The sequence below is a fragment of the Pestalotiopsis fici genome, assembly GCF_000516985.1.
Source record: "Pestalotiopsis fici W106-1 unplaced genomic scaffold PFICI_Scf_1, whole genome shotgun sequence".
Classification (NCBI taxonomy): domain Eukaryota; kingdom Fungi; phylum Ascomycota; class Sordariomycetes; order Amphisphaeriales; family Sporocadaceae; genus Pestalotiopsis; species Pestalotiopsis fici.
This window is the reverse complement of record NW_006917091.1, coordinates 2,459,812-2,481,345: the sequence shown is the minus strand read 5'-3', so window position 1 is coordinate 2,481,345 and position 21,534 is coordinate 2,459,812. Positions and strand designations below refer to the sequence as shown.

Here is a 21,534-nt window from a genome sequence, read left to right as displayed (position 1 = left end):
ATACCCTTGGCTCGTAGGCCGTTTTTTTATCTCTTTCAAATTCACATCAAGATACTCCCGTCGAGCCCCTCAAGTCGAAAAGAAGTCCGTTTAACCTTGTCCAGCCACTCAAAATCCCGCCGCCCAGCGCCAGGCATCGCGTTGAGAGAGACAAGTTCTCTACTGGGGCGTGGTTGCGTTGATGGGAATTCTGAATCGGAAGTTGCCAAATCGGAAGCAGGCGCCAAAGGCGGACTGGCAGGTTGCGCAGTACAGACCACCGGTGCCGCACCATCCCCAGGCGCTGCAGCACTGGCCCGTCGGGCAGCGTGTCTCGAAGTCGGTGCCGTGGTATTCGACACCGCAGCGGCCGTCGGTGGACAGAGGAGGAACGCCGTCCTAGTAAATCACCTGTCAGTATCACAAGGGTCATACTTGCATAATGGGGTGAGAGGTCAATTTGGAACGTACTGCTGGGACGGTGATGTTAAAGTCAAATGGTGGGTTCACGATGACCGACGTTGTGACGGGAATCAACGTCGAGATCGTGGTCGGTATCGAGATGGATGTGATAGTGAAGCTCGTTTCGAGGCTTGTCGGGAGCTCAGTTGGTGTTGTCAGTGGTGGCAGCTCTGTTGTGATGTCGCTTGTAGGGAGCTCAGTAGTCGAAATCTCGATTGAAGTCTCAATCGATGTGGGGAGCTCAATGGAAGTCTCGATCGATGTTGGGATCTCAATCGAAGTCTCAATTGAAGTCTCAATCGATGTCGGAAGCTCAGTAGTCGAAATCTCAATAGAGGTTTCAATCGAGGTGGGAAGCTCAGTGGTGGAGATCTCAATTGAAGTCTCGATCGAAGTGGGCAGCTCGATTGAAGTCTCAATTGAAGTGGGGACTTCGATAGAGGTCTCGATTGAAGTTGGCAGCTCAGTCTCAATCGAAGTCGGTAGGTCAGTAGTTGAGATCTCAATAGAAGTCTCAATTGAAGTTGGGACCTCGATTGAAGTCTCAATTGAGGTTGGGAGCTCAGTCTCAATCGAAGTCGGCAGGTCAGTGGTTGAGATCTCGATAGAAGTTTCAATTGAAGTCGGGAGCTCAGTCGTTGAAATCTCAATAGAGGTCTCGACTGAAGTCGGGAGCTCGATAGAAGTCTCAATCGATGTGGGAAGCTCGGTAGTCGGGATGTCGGTGGGAAGATCACTAGTCTGGTGGCTGAGGTCCGTGGTAACGTCGGTGCTGATCGGAATCTCCGTCGAGACTGTAATGGTAGGCTCGCCAGTAGGTGTGGCAATAATGGTAATCTCCGTCGAGATGATGCTATCCGTGTCAGTAGGGACCAGGTCGCTTGTTGTATCGAACGTGGGCTCCAGGCTGATGGTGCTGCTATCGATAGTCGTTGGTATATCAGTAATGATATCAGATGTATCGATGGTAGGGACCGGGAGCGAAGTCGGCAGGCTAATGGTTGTCAAGTCTGTCGGCAGCGAGGTGATGTCCTCGGTGCTTGTGGGAAGGTCGGTAGTCTCGAATGACGTTGGTAGAGTTTCCGTCGGTAGAGTCTCTGTAGGCAGCGTGATGACAGTGTCCGTTGGCAGTTCTGTTGTCTCGATCGGGAGCTCAGTAGAGGTCTCCAGAGACGTCGGGAGGGTGATCGTATCCGTCGGCAGGTCCGTCGTGTCCGTGGGAAGCTCGGTAGTATCCAGCGATGTGGGCAGAGTCTCAGTAGGCAGCGTGATGACAGTGTCCGTAGGCAATTCTGTGGTCAGATCTGTAGAGGTGTCGGTGGGAAGCTCCGAAGTCTCAATGGAAGTTGGCAGAGTTTCAGTAGGGAGCTCAACGCTAGTCTCAGTGGGCAAGTCAGTGATAACAGGCAGGTCGGTCGAGATCTCTGTAGATGTCGGGACTTCCGTTGGAATCTCAGTGATGGTCGGGATGTCGGTGGTAATCTCAACCGTGGTGCTCAGATCCGTGGAAAGAATGGTCGTGGGGACATCCGTGGGAACCTCGATTGAGGTAATCACGTCCGTGGAGACTTCAATAGTCGTTGGCAGGAGCGTGGAGATATCAATGTCCGAGGTCAACGATGACAACAATGAAGTAATATCAATCGAACTCGTGAGATCCGTCAAAGTTTCAATAGGAAGATCGGTAGACAGATCAGTGGACGTGGGCAACTCAGTCGTCTCAGTCGGCAGATCGGTAATCTCGGAAGTTGGCAGCTCTGTCGTCTCGATAGGCAGGTCAGTGGAGATTTCAGTAGAGGTTGGCACTTCAATAGAAGTCTCAATCGTCGTGGGCAAATCTGTAGAGATATCCGTCAAAGTTGGCAGCGTTAAAGTGGGCAACGTCAAAGTTGGCAATGTCAAAGTTGGCAATTCAATGGAAGTCTCGATAGTTGTAGGGAGATCTGTCGAGGTCTCGATTGTCAAGGAGATATCAGAGGTGATATCGGTGACCGTTGGTAGATCAGTCGTGATATCAGTGATCGTGGGCAGATCAGTCGTGACATCGACGGTGGTCGGCAACACGGACGTAACATCGATCGATGTGGGAATTTCAGTTGTGATCTCAACTGTCGTGGACTCATCCGTAGAAAGAATTGTCGTAGGCAGGTCAGTTGAAACCTCTACTGCAGTGGTGATGTCCGACGACACCTCAAGAGTTGTGGGAATAGAGGTAGGCACTTCAATGGAGGTTGGGACCTCGGTCGTAACATCAGTCGACACGGGCAAGTCTGTTGTAATCTCAGTAGACGTGGGCAGGTCTGTTGTCACCTCGAGAGACGTGGCAATATCTGAAGAAGTGTCAAGTGTTGTAGGCAACTCAATCGACGTGGTGATTGGCACTTCTGTAGAAATTGTTGTCGTGACGGGCAGATCAGTGGATACCTCGACTGATGTGGGCAGGTCAGTGGAAACTCCTGAGATTGTCGTGGGCAGAACTGTAGGGATTTCCGTCGACGTGGGCAGCAGGTCGGTTGAAACAGTCACGCTGGGGCTCAGCGAGACTGATGGAGATACAGAAATCGGGATCGAGATATCCGTGGAGATGGGAGACGATACTGAGGTCGTTGGTACTGAAATCGGCAATGATGTTCCCAACAACGTCGAGGAGGAAGAAAGAGAAGTTGATGGCAGAACTACCGACGACGAGCTCGATCCTGGACAAGCCCCATTGACGTTCTGGTAGAGGGTGAACTGAATGTCATCGAACCAGGTAGCACCAACAAAGCCGGCCGCAGCTGGGTCTCCACCGGAGGATAGAGTTGGTGAGTAGCCAGTGCCGAATCGGATCTTGTCCAAATTCTTGAAATCGTCAGTCAGTGTAGCAACGATCATGTTTCCCGTAGTCGAGCGCATGTTTGGGAGGTAGCTGAACTGCTGAGCGGCCACTCGGTTGCCATTCCTATAGCCGAGAACGGCTACGATGCAGCGCGAGACACCAAAGGGAATCGTCTGGAATCCAAATGCACAGCCAAACTTGAAGGATGTCAAGTCAAACGAGTCGTACTTTGAACCAATGTAGTTGACCTTGACAATTGGTGTGGATTGGTCGCCATAGTAGAGCGCAGATTGGTTACCCGAGGCCGGGTTGATGCCGTAAGGCAGCTTGCCAGTCTTGTCATGGGGATCTTCGACGTCTATATTCCTGATGTTAGTATCTTGTACCTATACTGGCGGACATTATAGGCTCTCACAGAAATCCTGGAACTTTACTCCATTGTAAGTACCAATAGGTGTTCCCGCAGCACGAGGTCCTCCAGTGGTGAGGTCGTCAAAGTTATCCAGTACGCTGACGGGACAGAGGGTGGCGCTGGTGAGCGCTGCTCCGGAGAGCAGCAGCGGCAGAACGGAGTTGAGCATCTCGGGAGCTCAGCTATTACTTCTCAGATGGAATTGAAGAAACGAGTGGAACGAGGATGATGCACAACCTCTCTTGAAGCAATACTAAGCTCTGAGGCCTGTAGATTCCACCATGAACCCAGAAGGCGGCGCGCTGTTTATATATTCGCGGTGCCCTCAAGGCCGTGAAAACTGAGTGGCGGCGGCATCTTTCGAGGCGTTCCATGGACCATACAGCTCAGTGAACCGTCTCCGTGATCATGCTGCGCTCGCTCCAAGCGTGGACGCACGCGATTCCACCTGAGACATTATAGAGTCTGCCGCTGCTGAAGGGGCTCGAGGGGCGCCTCCCCAAAGCTTCTCGTGCTGGGAATCACAACGGAAGATCTCCGTGCATCGTGGTTGGAATTGCCATTCCGGGTCAGCTCAGAAGCATTGATGCCGATGTTCTTGGTATCATGGAATATCTCATTCATGCACATGTTTGTTTCATTATCACTTGATTTATTGTTGTCATTCTATGAGTAGTCCGATTCATCTTTTCGCCTGGCCAGTGCAGATCCGAAGAGCGTGGAGTTGAAAGGGTCTTGCGAAGATCATGATCAAAACAAGCCTAGTCTGTAGTATGACTCTCTATTCTTTTTCAAAGACACACAAACCGTTGTGATCAAAATGAGCGACAGAAGCAAATTCTACGAGCTGACCCGAGCCGCAGGTTTCAATTAGCTAGGAGAGTGAACTCAAAAGTGCAGTCATCCCATTGGCCATTGGAGGCGGCAGCAATAGCCTGTCTCTATAAAAGCAAATTTACCCTATAGTATTACTAAGTTGGTAGCCAAAGCACCCCACAAGTTGTCAATTTTGAGTTTCAGCTGATGTCAAAATATTGAGGGACTTTGCAGCAGAGCACGTGGTTTTGGTGATGAACCAGGAAACCACCACGGCTCGGCTCACTGGGAAAGGTTCACTGACTGAGTCCCGCCTCCGCCACTGTCGCCCGAGGCTTGAACGAAATAGGCTTCTTGGGGGAGCTTGTTGACCCATCGAGCCGAGTCGCGGTGAGGCCCGCAAGTGGACAGGGCAAGTGGACAGGATCCCAAGTCCAGACCTCAGTCTTGACCATTATCGTCGCATTCCCTTCAAGAATCAAATGAGCTAGATTCACTATGCGAAAACGTTATCCAAAAACAATCCCATAGGGCCCAACCTTGATTGTTTAGCCATGCTGGGATCAGCCTTGCCAGAACTCTGAATTATTTTGGTTATGTTTGGTACCGATGCAAATCACTTAAGTTGCAGAAAAGAAAAACCATTAGTGCCTCGATCTGCAAACCTGTGGAAGTGGCATCGAGTCAGGTGAGAACATAATATTCTTTAGGAAACTATTAGTTGAATGAATCAATGGCTCCAAAGTACAAGCATTTGTTTAGTTAAAAAAAAAAGAAGAAAAAAAAAGTAGACAGTCACTGGGGCTTGGGTTTGATCACGTGAGGTTCGTACGTTCCACATTCCTTCCAAAGGTTGAACATGCTTTCTTTTCTTTCTGTGACGCATTTCCTTCATACTGGACTCATTTAGTCGTTCTGCTAACTTATTTATGTATCGTAAAATACTACCAAGAAGTGCATGAAGTGTCCTTTCTACGGGCAAGTCTCTGCCAAAGGATGCCAGAATGCTCAATCAATTGATGGAGCAAGAGGAAATGCTCATGATGGACCTCATCCCTGACCAAGGTCGCGTGTCCCGTGCATGGTACCTTGCATTAATTTGTTAAGCAAGGAGCACAAGTCAAAATGCAGCGCTCACGATGAGACGGAAGGATACGAGTCTTGCCGTGCTGTGGCTGAAAATGTCAATGGGAGCCGTGCTTCTCGACTGTGTGGCGATCAAGATATGCGCAAATCGAGGACCGCAAGACTTGACTGCCTTGTGGGATTTTGTGCGAATCAGATGTCGTCGCTTGTGTATCCCAAATCGAATCAGACATCAGCCCACAATAACCATATAGAATTCCTGACTCTATGTTCTGTTCCCCAGCCATTTACAGCGATGAATTTGGAACCTTTGGTCCAATCTCAACACTCGGACACATTTGTGGAACATGGGAAACGAAAAAAGAAATAAAGAAATACAGGAAGAAGGATGGAAAGAGAAGTATAGCGCGCTGACCAAAGAGAGAAAAAAACCTGATGGTCTTACACCACGACGTGTCTTAGAAGCATAGACCAGATGAATAACGGGATGGCATCTTGGAGCAAAAAGGAAGTTCCGCAAACCCGCTTTTGATTCCGCGCCCTGCATGAGGCGTCAAGGTTTGGAATGAAACTAGACGTGTCAACTGAAGGTCGGGTCCTTCATTACGCTACAGAGTGCGTAAACTTCCCAGGCTGATGAGGCATGTCAGAAATTCCATACCCACGTGTGCAATTGAATGGATATATCTTCATGGATTTGCGTCACTGTAGCCTCGAGCCGATCCGGATAAGATGCCGTTTGAGAGGATCGCGATTCGTGCTAGACTTGGCAGCGATCGACGTGTTTAAATGTCCTGCTTATTTGCTCACAGATGTGACAGTACGCTATAAAATCCCATTCACTCTATAAGGTTGGTGAGCTCTAGCATGAGCAATGGATCGCACAGGTATGGCGACTACTGCAACATCACAGAAAAACCACCGAACTTTCATGGCCAGAACCTCCATCCGCTCTCATCTGACATAAGTCTGGTACTCACTCCTTTTCTTCAGCTTCAGCCTCCTTCTTGGCTTTCTGTTCCGCAGTCGTTTGTTTTTCCCACATGGCAAAGTAAGCACCCTGCTTCTTCAAGAGCTCCGAGTGGGTACCCCGCTCCACGACTTTGCCTTTAGAGAGCACTACGATCTGATCCGAGTTGGTGATGGTCGAGAGGCGATGCCTGATGCCAAAATATCAGTGAGCAGTTCTTCTTGTATTTCAATATGGGAAGGCTTACGCTATTGTGATGGTGGTTCGGCCGGACGTCACTCTCTCCAAAGCATCCTGGATCTGGCGTTCTGTATGAGTATCGAGGGACGCAGTGGCCTCATCCAACAGAAGAATCGGGGCATCCTTCAGAATGGCCCTGGCGATGGCAATCTGATGAGGTGTCAGTCATGAAACCAGAATCCGGGTCAGCGCCATCACGGCGCTCCACTTACTCTTTGACGTTCACCACCAGAGAGCTTCAAGCCTCTTTCACCCACTTTGGTTTCGTATCCATCGGGGAATGCCAGAATACGATCGTGGATATTGGCTGCTCGTGCAGCATTGAAGACTTGCTCCTCAGATGCTGATGGATTGGCGTAGAGCAGGTTGAACATGATGCTAGCGTTGAATAGCACCGTATCCTGAGGCACGACGCCGATGTACTTTCGGAAGCTATCAAGCTTGAGATCCCGAATGTCATGGCCATCAACTGTAACCGATCCACCAGCGACATCATAGAATCGGAACAGAAGTTTCAAGCACGTCGACTTGCCAGAACCAGACTCGCCCACAATGGCGGTCTTGGTGCCGGGCTGCACGGTAAAACTGACCCCATCAATGGCTGGCTCCTTGCCCTGGTAAGAGAAGCGAACATCATTAAACTTGACTTCGCCTTTCGGGTCTTTGAGAGCTACCGCATCTGGCTTTTCGACGATGCCAGACGTCTCCTTGAACTGCAGAATGTCAGTCGAAAATTGTTTTCCAAGGTGCGATAGCAAACATACCAGATCGAGCATCCGCTCAGACTCTATTAGCGTATTCTGCAACATGGTATAGTAAGTGCCGAAAAAGTTCAGTGGAGCCTGCAATTGTGCAAAGTATGCCATCAGCTCAACGAAGCCCGGCACAGTCTCCTGTCCAGTAGAAATCTTGTAGGCCGAAAGAACAACAATGAGGGCCGTGCCAAGCGTGAAAATAGAGCTCTGAGTCAGGTTCAGGGCATTGAGCGAGTAGTACACAATTCGCTCAGCCCTTTGGTATATCGTTACTTGTTCCTTGAAACGCCCCGTTTCTGACTTGACGGCGCAATTGTGCTGTACCGTTTCATAAGCCATGATGGCATCAGTTCTGTGAAGCATTAGCGGTGATTGGTGGTTGATTTATCAAAAGTATTTGGCCATACCTTGCAGCATCCATTTCTCGACTCTTGGTAGTCATGTCTCTCCTCTGCCTGGCGCGGAATTTGGCCATGTAAATAGTCAAAAAGACATATGACCACATGATGGTGAGAACGATCAGAGTGTAGAATGCATTGTACTTGAAGAAAAAGTACACGGCCGCAATGAGAATATCGAAGATCATTGGAAAGACTTGGAAAAGGAAGCTCTCCAAAAAGGTATTCATCGCACTGCCACGGCTGAGCGCGCTGGTCACCTCACCAATTTTCTTGCTCAGATGAAAGTCCATGGACAATCCAAGAACATGCTCAAAGGCGGCACAGGCAAGTCGACGGTATAGATTCTGAGAAACTGGTATCCATAAGACAGCACGTGCAGCACCAATGGCACCTTGACCACCCTGCAAACCGCGGAAAATCACGTACAGTGCAATGTCCTTGTAAGGCATGCGACCATATCCAAGCTCTGAGACGAGGACTCCCATCTGACGGGGGACCAAGAGGTTTATAACGCGCTGAGCGATCAGCAAGATGATACATAGAACCACAACGGCTTGGTGCAGACGCGAGTCCTTGGGCCTTTTAAAGATGATTAACATGAGACTATTCCGAGCATATCCGGGAACGCTGGCTTACCAGAGGTAGGGGAACAGAACACGGAAGCCGGAGATGTAATCGAGCCATCCACTCTTCTGTGCATCAGGTTTCTTTGGCGGGGCTTTGGCTCCGTTTGCAGGTGTGCTGCCGTAGCCATTGGCAGGCTCTCCATTCTCGAGAAGCGATTCGTGCTCAGATGACGAGCCGGCATGCTTCGGTTTCTTCAATGCCCATTGGCGTCGAGCCAATACAGCAACCATGAACAGCAGCAGCACAAGTCGCGCAAGACTCAATGAAAAGAGGTTATCCAGAAGCCTCGAGCTGACATGAATCCGTTCTTGCTGTGAGAACAGAACAGCAGCAATGACGGCCTCGAGGATAATGCCAGCCGCCCAAGCGATGGCATGAGCAACGGTTGGCGTCCAAGGGCCATCTGGATCTGGCAACAGGCCACCAAGAAAGTAGAGCAGTACACCAAGATAGGAAGCAATGTAGGCAGTGTACGGAAAGTTGACTGGTGGGTAAGCCTGCTCCTCGGCAATTGCCTGGGCAGTGACAAGCACTACGCTGACTAGCTGTTGCGGCAATGTTAATTTTTGGAAGCCTTGTATTGAGGGAACATTAAGACAGGGATATTATACATACCAATAGCGGCAACAGTAATGCCTGCGCAACGCGAATGATTCTGTTGTGTACTCGATTCACCTGCTCGGCGCGTTTCTCATCCACGTCCGGGGAGCTTCGGGCATTGTAGCGCTGATGGCGTGCGAGCTGCGACAGAGCCAAAGTCACGAAAAGACCGCAGGGGTAGAGGTAGAAGGCGACCTCCAGCCCGACTTGGACGCCACTCATACTTCCGAAAAGGCGACGTTGTGTCGGCACTCAATGGTTGATGATACAAAAAGGGTTAAATTTCAAAAAATCCTTTGATGTCATGGTTGAAGATGGTACCTGGCAGGCGGCTAAGGCTTATGGGTCCCCTACCCGTGCACCTTAGCGTTGGTCGTGGGGCCGAAGCCCGGGTGTTCTAAACGGAGAGTTCTATTTCCCTTGCCCCGCCAAGATGCATCTTACTCTTACTAATGTAGTATCTTATCCTTGCATCCAATGCACATAGGAGAACAAGTTTCGTTGAATGTATCATGCTGCTTTGCGGAAACAATCAATACCAAATTCGCAGGAATGAAAGTATTCAATTCTTCGCAGAGATGAATTAAGATATCAGCCGCGGGCGAGTGTTTGATTTTATGGAATTAATACACTCGATTTGACAAAGTTATGCGTTTGTGGTTTCTCCCTTGATCTTCTTTTTTTTTTTTTTTTTTTTTTTTTTTTCCCCTTTTTTGAACAAACGATTGCCAACGCCAACATCATTCATTGAGTTCAATACACTCTGATACCGCTTAGCCATACCCCAACTACTTGATAGATCTGCCGTCTGGTGGTCCATGTCTTGGTTGTCCATATCGCTTCCACCGTCATCATATAGGTCACTAAAATCGGTCCAGTCGCCGTTGGAGTTGTTACTGTTGCTGTCTTTAAAATATATTCGAGATACCCCATTCCCAAATGCGTTTGCCCTTCATCTCAGCAAGACGTTGGGAATACATCTGGTAAGGGTTCCCACTTGGTTGGCCAGGAACTCATGCAGGATGCGTACTCTTTGTTCCCAGCGAGGCTTCGGAACGGCGAAGAGCTTATCCGTTGGCCTTCAATAGTAGAGGGAATAGGGCAAAGCGGTAGAAGGGAGACACAATTCAGTAAAAACGCTTTTCGAGAGGAATACAAATCGTGCTGGATTCCATACATTTGTCCATTAGACATATTAAGTTCTGTATCTCTCGCAAACTTTCTAAGAATCAACGGTATTCGACTGGTTTGTTTTTCGTTTTTTTATCTGAGGACTTGCAAATCTATATTACGAGCCATCCTCTCCATCTCTGTCTAGGTGGATGTAAGAGTTACACCCTGAATATCCCCGGGGTAGGAAGCGCTGCTCATGATGGCCTACGGTGTCTGCGATGGCCAAAGATTTCATAACTCCAACTTCATAGATTATAGCACCCACACTGAGCTATCCATGACAAGTTGTTTGAGCAATATCAGTTCATTACCGAAAAGAGAGCATTCCCCTCCAATTATAAGGCATAATATTCATACCCATATTGCATTTACATATCGCAATTATATCGAGTATGCACGGCTTATACACAAGTCTGATTGGCCCATTCATGTCCTTGCGGCTAACAGCCAAAGACCGGCCCCACTCTTTTTTCGTCAAGCTACGTCCTGCATTAGACCGACCCCAAGAAAAATATCGTGGAAGCTCTTTTGGGGAGCGCGGCTTTGCAAGCAGTAGAACAGCGACATCGCCAACAATTGTGCCCACGCCTCTCCATTTGCGAATCTTGCCACGGACTCCCCCGAGGACGCAAGAAACCGAAAAGAAGACATGGCGACGCCAAGACTCGGCCGGGCGCTCACAACGTGTCCAAACTGCCTGGGACGCCTGCCCCTCGCCCGACCGACGGCCACGCAGGTACTGCCCTCGCCGCTGCAGCAACTGACCCAGGTCCGGCACGCGAGAACCCTCACCAAGGCCGAATTGGAGGATCTTCAGGGTATTCCTGTGCGGCTGCTCAAGAACATTGCCGGGTTCGGCAAGCAACGTATGTTTCCTGACCGTGGCCTTGTCTCTATCTCTCTTTGCCTCTCTGCGCCTGCTCCGACTCTACCTGCCGAAATCATTACAGAGAGCCTGGCTGATTGCTGACCTTTTCTACTTGAAATCTAGATTCCATTATCCGAGTCAAGCCCGGCCGTATGCGAAACCAATGGCACCACAAGGGTCTCGCCGAGTACATGACCAAGAAGCGGTTCACAGAGCTGGGACTCACAGAGGCCGCCATTGGTGTGCGCGACCGCACGTTTGGCACCAAGTTGCTCGACGAGGAGGACGGCGATAGCCAGAAGATTGTCACCAACGAACCAGTCAAGACCAAGAAGAAGGAGACCATTGTTATGACGGTATGTGACAGCAGTCTATCAAATTCCTATGGAATGGATTGGGATTGGCGAGTTAGGATATAGAGAACCAAACAAGGATCACGAGCATTGCTAACTTCGCCATTTTATACATACAGGCCGATGAATCCCGCGCCCTTTTACAAGATCTCCTCCCCAAGGTCCTAGTCTTTGCTAGGAAACCAATCGCCGCACCCGAGCCGGCCAAGGACCCTGAACCCGTGGTCTCGCGCAATTTTGCCCTTGCCGCCAACGCGCAGGTATCGACGCAAACCGCGGCGGAAGCAGCAGCAGTACCCGAGCAGCCACAGCAAGACACCAAGGCCATCTTTGGTTCGGTGGCCCCCACCGATGTCGTGGCGCGCATCCGCGAGGCCCTCCTGGCCGACAGCAATGGTAGTCGCGTGTCGTTCGAGGCCGAGGCCGTCTCGATTCTGGGGCTTGAGGCCGGCGAAGACCGTATCAAGCGGCTGGGCGTGTACGAGGTCGAGATTGTGACGGGCAAGGGTCTGGAGCCCGTCAGGAGGACGGTCGAGGTTGTTCCCGAAACCGACTAAACGGTAAGGCTGAAGCCACGACCGCCGACCGAACTTCACCAGCTCATAATGATGCAATGGCTCGGTGAGTTTTGATAGGCCTGGGCGACAGAATAGAAAGAGTAAAGAATGATGTGGGCTGTACTATATGTTGTTAGAAATGTACCAAGAAATGTACAACACGTGTTACCATGGACAATATACTCAATGGCAAACAAAACATGGCTGACAAGTGCACATTATTTGTTGCGCGGTTGCTTCAAATTTTCAGGAGTGTGCGCTCGATACTACATTCCATATCCATGAGCCCATTATCATTCTATAAAGGTAGACAGTACTAAGCTACGCGTGTGGGTATAGCCTTATTCCACCCCAAACCAAAATACCTGAGCAATCTGAATACACGACCACAATCACAGATGGTAAGGAAACTATCTAACCCAAATGCCTGCCAACGCCAAACACCAAATCAAACCCTGCTAAATAACCACACGTAAATCAGGCACTGATCTCGGAGGAACGACTTTGAGAGGGAGCCAATGTTACTTTCCGGGATAGCTAACGTCGAGACTCCAAAGAGAATCCCAGACCACGCTCTTATCACGGCTGTCGGCACTGGTATTGCTTGTGTCTCTTTGCAGCTGTTGGTGACCGTTGCCTCCTTCTGAATTCTGACCTGCACCTTGATGAAGCCGTTGTTTGGAAGGGCTACCACGGTATAGGCTGGCGGGCTTGGATTTGGCTGGTGATGTGGAAGTTGGCTGGGACCGTGGAGGCGGTGGCGGCATCCGTTGCCAGTCCTATCCAAATCAGCTTCATTCAGCTTTGGATCATCACACTCAGGGACCGAAAAGAGAATCCACCACTTCTTGGTCGCGTACCTCATCGCCCTCGGCATGTCCACCGCTGGCTTTGGCGGATCCAGAACCTGAAGAGTGTTCCACTGCCTTTCCTTTGCCCATCGCCCCAACGCTACCGGCCAGATCGGGGCTGTCTGACGGACCAGCACGCAGACTATTCGTCTCAGAAGCCAATGCACTACTCTTGGCAGCGCCGGCGCCAGCGCCGCCAGCAAAAGGCAGAGCTTTTCTATTGACACTGCCTGAACTTGACCGACGGCTTTCAAGACTTTTGCTGAGCGTACGACTAACGCCTTCAATGCCCGTTGCTTTGCCACCAGGAAGCAACCTGCTCGCACCGGTTCTTGCTTGGTGTGTGTGTATATCGGCCACAGCCTCTACGGTATTGGCGGCCACGGTGCTTTTGCCCAAACCCGGTGTTGATGGCGCTCCGGCTTTGTCCTCGGCAGCATCAACAAGCCACCATCTGAGCCCATCAGAGAGATCGAATGGGTTGTCAAATTCAGTCTCCCCGCTACCGTTGCTGGTATTTACGGAATCGGTCTCGCCAGCATGGGCAGCAGTTGATGAACTCAAGCTCTTGGACAGGTCCACAACGCGCTCCTGCACCCGCGTAATGCGAGCTACGAGCCATTCACGCTGCCTCAGGCGGTGAGACTCCTGCTCACGCAAGAAGAAGTGAGGACAGCCAACATTGAAAGCTGCCCAAGCCCCAGTGGTTTGATTTCTAGTCGGCAGGAACAGCGCCAGGTCGCCTTCCTTGAAATGCCTGAAAGCAATCTTGTCATGGGCATCCTTAACGGCTTGATGTGCTCGTTCACGATAATTGCGTGCATCCTTGGTATATTTGCGAGCCGTATGCTCTAACTCTTTGACCCGCCGGTAGATTGCCTCGGCAAAAGCATCAATGTCGAAGGAACCAGGGCCAGACACGAATCCCTGGTACTGAGACGTTTCCAATTCGGCATCCTCAGCGTTCATCCAGTACAACAATTTCAAGTCAGTGCTGTCGGCGAGTGTGGCACCCATTGACACCGAACGTCGCACAGAACTACTTGGATCTGACGAGTCATTTGCATCCTTGGATGTTCGTTCGGCACGAGGGATCTTCTGTATAGTCATCTTGCCGTCTTGCCGGTTGACTGAGAAGGAAAGCCTCTCAAGAAGCCGGAGTAGTCGCTCATTGTAAGTGAACAAGCGTTGAGTCAGATCCTTGGTGCGCTCGTTGCGTCCTTCAAAACGTTGACTCAAGCCCATGGCGCGCAAATCCAAGGAATCGAGCTTCTCACGGTACATGCGAACCTCCTCCTCCAGGCTGCCAGTATGGGACTGTCTGGCAGCGAGTGTCTCCATGAGCTCGGCGACTTTCTTTTCTTTCTCCTCAAGCTTCTTTCTCAGCGTTTCCGAGCCTGACTCGCCCTCCGTCATCTTCATACGGAGCTCACTGAGCTGATCGCGCGCTTCTGTTATCTCATTTTCAAGAGTCCGACTCTTGGCCTTTTCTTCCTCGAAGACCTCATTTAGCTTGATTCGGGCAGCTTCCTCGGATGACAGCTTTTCTTGTGTCATTGCAACTTCAGTCTTGCTTTCCTTGATCGTTTCTTGAGCGATCTCTAGATCAGACTTCAGTAAAGTCATATCCTCCTCAAGCGTCATGACCTTGGACAGAACATCACTGGATTTCGTGGCGACAGCCTCCATGAGGTCACTGATGTCCTCGGGGATCTTTTCCCGTGGTGATATTTGACCATGGATGTCCCTTAGAGTTTGGATGTGAGTCTCAGCACTGGCCTCGGATGCTTCGGCTCTTCTACTAAGCGTCTTAACAGCCTCATTTGCCTCTTGCAACTGCTTTTCCAAGGACTCATTTCGTTCTCGCTGCATTCTTGCTTCGTTGCGCAAAAACTCGACCTGGCCTTGCGTTTTGAGAGTCTCGTCATGCTTCTCTTGGTTAAGACGCTCGACTTCATCCTCGAGGGATCGCATTCTATCTATGAATGCTCCCTTTTCGTCTTCCCTAGACTGCCCGAAATGCTCAATCTCGTCTTCGGTCTCTTCCAGGCGAGCCTTCAAGGTCTTGATCTCATTCTCCAGGGTCTTTCGCTCCCTGTCGTGCTCCTTTTGCAGAGCATCCATGTTCTCCAGGAGATCCTTCTTGATGGAATTGACTTCATCCATTCGACCCTCCATGTCCTTGGTACGGGCAGCGGTTTCTTTGCCGAAAACCGCGGATCTCTCTTTTTCAGTGACAAGATCTCCCTCAAGCTGGGTAATACGCCTGAGCAGGGCTTCACTGTTGTCAGACACATTGGAATATCGTCGATCATCGGGGATGGCTGGAGATTTGATCGAAGACACGGAGCTGTTGCGATCGTGGCTCCCAGGCTGGAAAAGGTTGCCGATCGAAGGTCTGGATTCGGTGCTCTGGCGATGCAAGAGTCCTTCAAGGCGTCGGACCCGGCTCTCTGCTGTCTTGAGCTTGCCCTCCAACATGGCCTTATCGGCTTGAAGGCCACGCAACAGGTCGTCATCACCACGGACAAGAAGTCCGCTTCTACCAAGAGCTGCTTCATGGACACTGCCGTTCTTGAAAGCCTTCACCCTTTTCATCTGCTGCTTGGTTGGTGAATTGAGCTCATTGATAAGTTTTTGAATGTCCTCGATTACTGTTGTATCAGCCCTATGATGTTGTACCACGGCTAGGAAGTCGTCCAGGTCCTTTTTGTTTACCGCTGGCCACGCCTCCTCTTGGCCAAGGACATTGACCTCGAGGCCAAGCACATTGCTCTCTGTCTTGTCGGGACCGTAAGTACTGCCCACCATTTTCTGCCATTTGCGACGCCGTTTGAGCTCCTCGTCTTGGAATAAAGCCATTTCGTTGACCAGAGTTGAGGAATCTGTTTTGACCTTGTCTGACCATTCTCTCCGACGCATTGATTCAGCCATGAAGGATGCGTACATGAATGGCAACTGTTGTATGAGTCGTAAATAGTCGAAAGTGGTCATTTCCTCTTCACCCTGGTTCAAGACACCCATCATCGTCTTGAGGTTGTGAAGAAAACTCGTTATTTCAGCGATCGTACGCATCAACACAAGGGACTCGGCAGATAAATCGTTTCTCGCTCGGGTTGCGTCTCTGAGCAGCTCGTCCATCTCCCGAGCTCTATTCTGAACACTTGGCAACAGACGTTCGGTGTGGTTTGCGGCCGTCTTCGATGCTTGCAGGACGTCCCTAGTCGAGCTCGAGTAGGCTAATGTTGCCTGATAATCCGTATCTATCTTCTTGGCCACGGCTTCAATGTCCTCGAGTAGTTGTGCTGCATCATCACCATGGGTCAATATTGAGCGAGACATGACCTTGTCGATTTCCTGGAACAAATCGTCGCAGCCGCCAAACATTTTGTCTGCCATATTATCCAGCTCAGCGACCTTGTTGTTGAATTTCCGCAGAGACGATGCTGCAAGCTTCCCAGCTTTACGAGCAGTGTCCAGGTCGATCAGATCTTCGAGTGTGGCCTGCCGGGACTTGCGCAGGTCTCGTCCAGTCATAAATCGCACCATGGTTGCTGAAATCGTGATGCCCCGCGCAAGATCCATATATTGCTCCCAATTTGTTGCAAGGGTGCCGTACTCTTCCTGTGCTGGGGCGACCCATTTCTTCAATTCGTTAAATTTAGGTTCCTGTGGTCGGACTGCCGAGTCCAGGTTAGCCACGGCTGCATCGAGACATTTGGTCATGACCTTCATTTCCTCGTGACGGGCCTGGAAAGCTTCGGTCATGGCCGCACAGTCCTCTATTATTTTGAAGGCCCAGTCCCGGCGGCTCTTGAACAGGTCCTGCCATGACTGGAGCGAATGGGTGTTCTCGATGTAATCGGGCGCATTCGTGACAGTGTACTGCTTCGGAATGGGCTCCTCGGAAGCAAGGTGTGCTGGTGTGCCGGTAGGCGAGGCTTGCGTTATCCGGACGTCGTAGATGTATATTTCCTTTTCGAAGTGTATCGTCTGAATCTTGACAGTCTTGCCTTGCGGCGTGAGGGCAATGATGTTTTGCGGCGAGATGGAGCTCGGCCGAGCGACCCAGGCTTTGAACTCATCCAAACTACACGAAACACGCTCCGTTAGCAACAGACGACAAGTGCAAACAAAAGCAAAGGGTCTTGGACTAGGAGCCGCGAGACATACGTTGCGAACTGCGAGATGTCAACCTGCAGGCGCTGGCCCGTATGGGCTATCAACACCTGCGTCGGCGTCGCCATAGCGCATGCATTCTCTCTCGCGCCAGGAGAGTTGCAGAGTTTGGTCACGGATGTTGCGAAACGTATGTGTCGGGCAGTAACAATGCGACGGTGTTTTGAGGATATGTGGCTCAAGGTTGTAGAGGTGCGATATCACAACCTTTGAACAAAGACCGGTCGAGGTTTGTTTTGCTGGGTAATCACAAGGGTCATTCGTCAGATATCCCAGATGACCGCCTAGGTTAGGGTAGGCAGAGCAGTGAGCTACTAGGTTGTAGCACGCGCCGCCCACCATGCGCCAGGGTCTCTCCAAGCGGCCTACCGTACCTGGGCTGCGATAAGTACTCGAGTCTCGACAATCAGAAACACCGATAAGCGTAGATTGAGATGTCGGCCAATTGGCGGACGAAATTCCGCAGTGATGATTTGCGGCTTCACTTCTCTGGAAGCTGAGATGCAAATATTGGCAAGTTTGGCAAAATCTTGTCAAAAATCAAGACCAGCATGACATATGCTTGACTTCAAGATTCAATCCCTTGTCAGGCCAAAGGTTATGCAATATTGCGGCTCGCCGAAACTTTCCCATCATCCGAATCGCAGCGTCTTCCGTTAGCATTCGTTTGCCGCCAAATTCAATACAACTCCGGACACTGCCAGTTGGTGCGCCACATGAGAAACGCCACACTTTTGCAATTGCATACACACAGGTACGCGTACGCGACGCTGCGACGAACATATGGTGAATACTGCGGCTATACAATTTCTAAACCGACCTCTTATATTGCACCAGAAATGGATATCCCAGCAAGGACGGAGAACTCACTGCCACTATCTGAAGATGAGAAGAGGGTGCTGGAACTCTACGACCGACTGCAACAATTGCAGCTCGAGATCGCCCTCATAACAGCACAAAAGAACTACACTCCGTGTGAGCAAGACGTCGCCTTGTATCACTTCCTGGCCTAACACTTCTTTCCCAGCTACATCGCGCGCGCAGACTGTAGAGGATGCCCAAAACGATCTGTTAGAATCTAGAGCACGATACGTCCTGCGGAATCAAGTCACGGAAAGCGTGGTCATGGCAAATCCCGTATTACAAGCTGTGCATGGCGGAACAAATGCATCACCCATTGAAAAGTACGTCAAACATTTCGATAATCAACTGCATGTTTTATTTGGAGAGGGGGCTCATAGCTTGAGACAGAGATCTACTGGGCGTCCTGGCCAAGCGAGACAGCGCTTCGATAGCGCTGGCTGATCAGACAACCTCGACCAAGCAGATCAACGAGGAAATCATGGATGTCCGCAGTCGGACATTGCAGCTGAGCCGGCAGAACGTCGACTTGGCCTCGCAGGTTCTCAGTCTCGCCGGCGAGGCAGAAGAGCGCAAGGCCGCGGCCGTTGAGGACACGGAACAGGCCGAGGAGATTGCGCAACTGGAGCAGGAGGTCAAGGCGAGCCGGCAGAGATGGAGGGTCATGAAGGCCACTGCAAGTGCAATTGTAGCTGGCAGTGGAGTTGACTGGGCTGCTGACGAGCAGCTCAAGAGTATAGTACTTGATGAAGACGACGATGGCGTTTAGAGTCGAGAGAGTGACCAAAGACAGCTGCCCAGTCTTGTGGTACACATTTCCTGTATCGCGCGAATGCAGGTCTGACTACTGTTTAACGTCATGAATTGGAACGAGTCTGGTGGACAAGATGCACGAGATGTATGCATTGCAGCACCGAGCAATGTCGACGACTGTTACATGGTGCAGCATCACTCAATGACTGAACCCAATTTTGATACCGGGCTCTGCATCTGCATTTGATAGTTGATGCAGCTAGATTTCAAGCCACATCTGCGTAAAAGCTCATTTCTCTTCGCATCTGCGGCTTTCGACGAGGAGATGGCGTTCCACCTTGACCAGTGCAGATTGATGTCAAGTTCCGAGCATCGCTTTTAGCAAAACATGACGACAAGTTAGCGGGGAGAGGCAGATCAGGGGACCGATCAAGTGGAGGCCATCGGCTACTACACGTATACATCCTCAAAGCCTTGATAACGGTTACTTGAGAAGCAACATTTACAGTACTGTCAATTTCCCCAGAAGCTTTCTGTTTCTAAACAAATACCTCCCGCCATATGTAGGCTGTGAGCGTCACGATCCAGACTGGTCTTTTCGAACTGCGTCTGACCAATACCGAGGCGTTCGTGCCTGGATGGGGTCATACTGTAGATGCGGTTTAGCGCGGACACAATCTGGGCCGCATCTTTCCTGATGCGATGGATCTTTGATGCAATTGCCCATGTCACCTCGTGGCAGCAAAAGAAGGGGTTCATTTAGGACCATTGCGGGCATGGTTTTTAATCGATAGCGGACATTGATTTGGGCTGAGGCCAGTAGACGAGGTTCTATCATGAGAAAAGTTATAAAGGTCTTGATTCGGGTTGCGCGGGAGAAGCGAGGATTTATCGCGTGGGCGAATCCACGTGATGTCAACAATGCCGCAAGACAATCAGCCATGAATCCGGCTGGCACGCTACGCACCGATATTGGGCCCTGCCTGGGCCCTGGGGGGGGTGAGAGAAAGCTTACAGTAAATTGCCGTGTTCCAAAGAGAGCTCAAGCTTCATGGCGAGGGGGGGAAAGGCTCAAGCCAAAAGGTGGAGAAGAAGCTCTCAGAGGAGCAAAGACGCACTATTGAGCACAGTGCCAACTCATATTGTGACTCTGCTGCGCGCGCACTTTGGCTACAAGCAGTACCGCAAGATCTCATGGTGTACTTGGGGGGCAAGACGCGCCTTGTCCCTCACCCCAAAAGTCCTACCCATACATTAGCTGATCCTTGGGCTGACAGGAAATGGCGAGAGAGGCGAGATCTGGTGCACAGCAACACCGTCACCCACTCCCTGCCACTGCTCTGGTGCGTCGTATTCTTCCCACTAGGCACAGTCGCCCAGCCGCATCATGGAGTTGATATCACCGAGCTAGGTAATAGACTCTCATCAGCCAGAAATGGGACGTCACCAGTTTGTCAGTACATTGAAGTGATCGTCACTCCTACCAAGAAAGAAGATACACAGTAGAAGCAACCTCGACTTATATGCGGGATCGAGGACCGATTTTCATGGAATGATTATTCATACCAGTCCAGAGCCTCTCCAGTTATCTGTGCATCCACAGCAACAGCCTTCTGATTTGCGGTAGATGCGGAGCAATTGGGGTTCTCATTGTCGCACTGCCAAATCCTGTGACCAGCGGACTTGTGATGTAGCCGCTTCATAATAATAGTTGCCCGGATATCGAGTGCGAAAGAGTTGCAGGTTGCTAAAGCTCAATTTAGTAGATGGACGCGGCCGCCGAATAGTAGCCCGTAGAACCTCTCATCCCATCCATGTGATGGAGGGCCCCAATGTGCGCGGCGGTGATTACCAAACGGCGTACGAAGTGCATACCTCTAACAACACATCTCATAGACGGCAACCCTGCACTTCGGGCCCGTCAATCAACTGAAAAGCTTGGACAAGGGAAATGAATGCAGTTCGCTTGGTTACATGCATGTAGAATCCCTTTTTTGAGTCTCATCCAAATGAGTTGCTGAGCGGCCGCGTCAGCTCCAGTCTGCCAGGAGACCCAGGAACCAGATCTATCCATCTGGTGTGAATACTGCAACGAGACTTTTATAGTCTTCTGACAAAACTCGATAGTATTTACTACTTCAGAGAATGATAAGCTGTATAATCAGCCTGCGTTGAAGTCCTTGGTAAGAATTGCTGTCAAAGACATGCCAAAACTATATCAATTGAGATAAGGGTCCTCATTCCATTGCCCCAAGGTTAGCACTTGGTAATATTTAAAATTTATGTCGTGTGCATGTTTGGTGATCATATTGGTGGCCTTGCATGGAGCCTTTCGTGATAATACTAGTATGAGGTGACCGAGAGGAGACTTGTGACGGGCACAGGAAGGCACAGACACAGATAGTAGAGAGAGAAGTGAGGGAAAGGGAAGTGCGGGTGCAGAGAGGGGACAGCCAAACTCCCAGCAAAATGGGCGCGGGTAAGAATCACCAGCAAAACCGGCCCATCCACCACTGCGACTGAGCAGCGCGTCCACATGCACAAACCTTGGGAGACGAGCCATGGAAGTACCATACGCGCTAACCGGGGACCAGGAGGTACATCTGCGACAGGAGGCTGGTTTGGCTGGACTGTAGGTAGGCGTGAGAAAAGACCTGGTGCTGGGAGGGTGCAGGTAAAGAGGCAGAGGGAGCCCGAGGGCAGATGCAAACAGGTGATTGATTGAGCGCGGGGAAGAAATGAGCATATGGACACCAATGGGCGGGCGTCGACG

The 21,534-nt window shown here is 50.6% G+C and overlaps 5 protein-coding genes across 5 annotated transcripts; 2 read left to right on the top strand and 3 right to left on the bottom strand.

Moving 5' to 3' along the window:
- Positions 1–159: 159 nt before the first annotated feature.
- On the bottom strand, positions 160–3,840 carry PFICI_00746 (uncharacterized protein; the record flags this gene model as incomplete). Its single annotated transcript, XM_007829327.1, has 3 exons — positions 160–378; positions 451–3,617; positions 3,675–3,840. The coding sequence occupies 3 exons, from the start codon at positions 3,838–3,840 to the stop codon at positions 160–162; spliced, it is 3,552 nt and encodes a 1,183-aa protein (XP_007827518.1).
- A 2,709-nt stretch (positions 3,841–6,549) lies between these two features.
- On the bottom strand, positions 6,550–9,388 carry PFICI_00745 (uncharacterized protein; the record flags this gene model as incomplete). The annotated part of the gene is made up of 7 exons (XM_007829326.1): positions 6,550–6,733; positions 6,791–6,933; positions 6,996–7,496; positions 7,548–7,890; positions 7,946–8,518; positions 8,576–9,111; positions 9,182–9,388. 7 exons carry the CDS (start codon positions 9,386–9,388, stop codon positions 6,550–6,552), a joined length of 2,487 nt encoding a protein of 828 aa, XP_007827517.1.
- A 1,600-nt stretch (positions 9,389–10,988) lies between these two features.
- On the top strand, positions 10,989–12,117 carry PFICI_00744 (uncharacterized protein; the record flags this gene model as incomplete). Its single annotated transcript, XM_007829325.1, has 3 exons — positions 10,989–11,205; positions 11,331–11,563; positions 11,680–12,117. 3 exons carry the CDS (start codon positions 10,989–10,991, stop codon positions 12,115–12,117), a joined length of 888 nt encoding a protein of 295 aa, XP_007827516.1.
- Positions 12,118–12,638: 521 nt separating this feature from the next.
- PFICI_00743 (uncharacterized protein) lies at positions 12,639–17,215 on the bottom strand (the record flags this gene model as incomplete). The annotated part of the gene is made up of 3 exons (XM_007829324.1): positions 12,639–12,896; positions 12,978–17,058; positions 17,142–17,215. 3 exons carry the CDS (start codon positions 17,213–17,215, stop codon positions 12,639–12,641), a joined length of 4,413 nt encoding a protein of 1,470 aa, XP_007827515.1.
- A 771-nt stretch (positions 17,216–17,986) lies between these two features.
- Positions 17,987–18,777, top strand: PFICI_00742 (uncharacterized protein; the record flags this gene model as incomplete). Its single annotated transcript, XM_007829323.1, has 3 exons — positions 17,987–18,122; positions 18,175–18,331; positions 18,399–18,777. The coding sequence occupies 3 exons, from the start codon at positions 17,987–17,989 to the stop codon at positions 18,775–18,777; spliced, it is 672 nt and encodes a 223-aa protein (XP_007827514.1).
- Between the last annotated feature and the right edge of the window lie 2,757 nt (positions 18,778–21,534).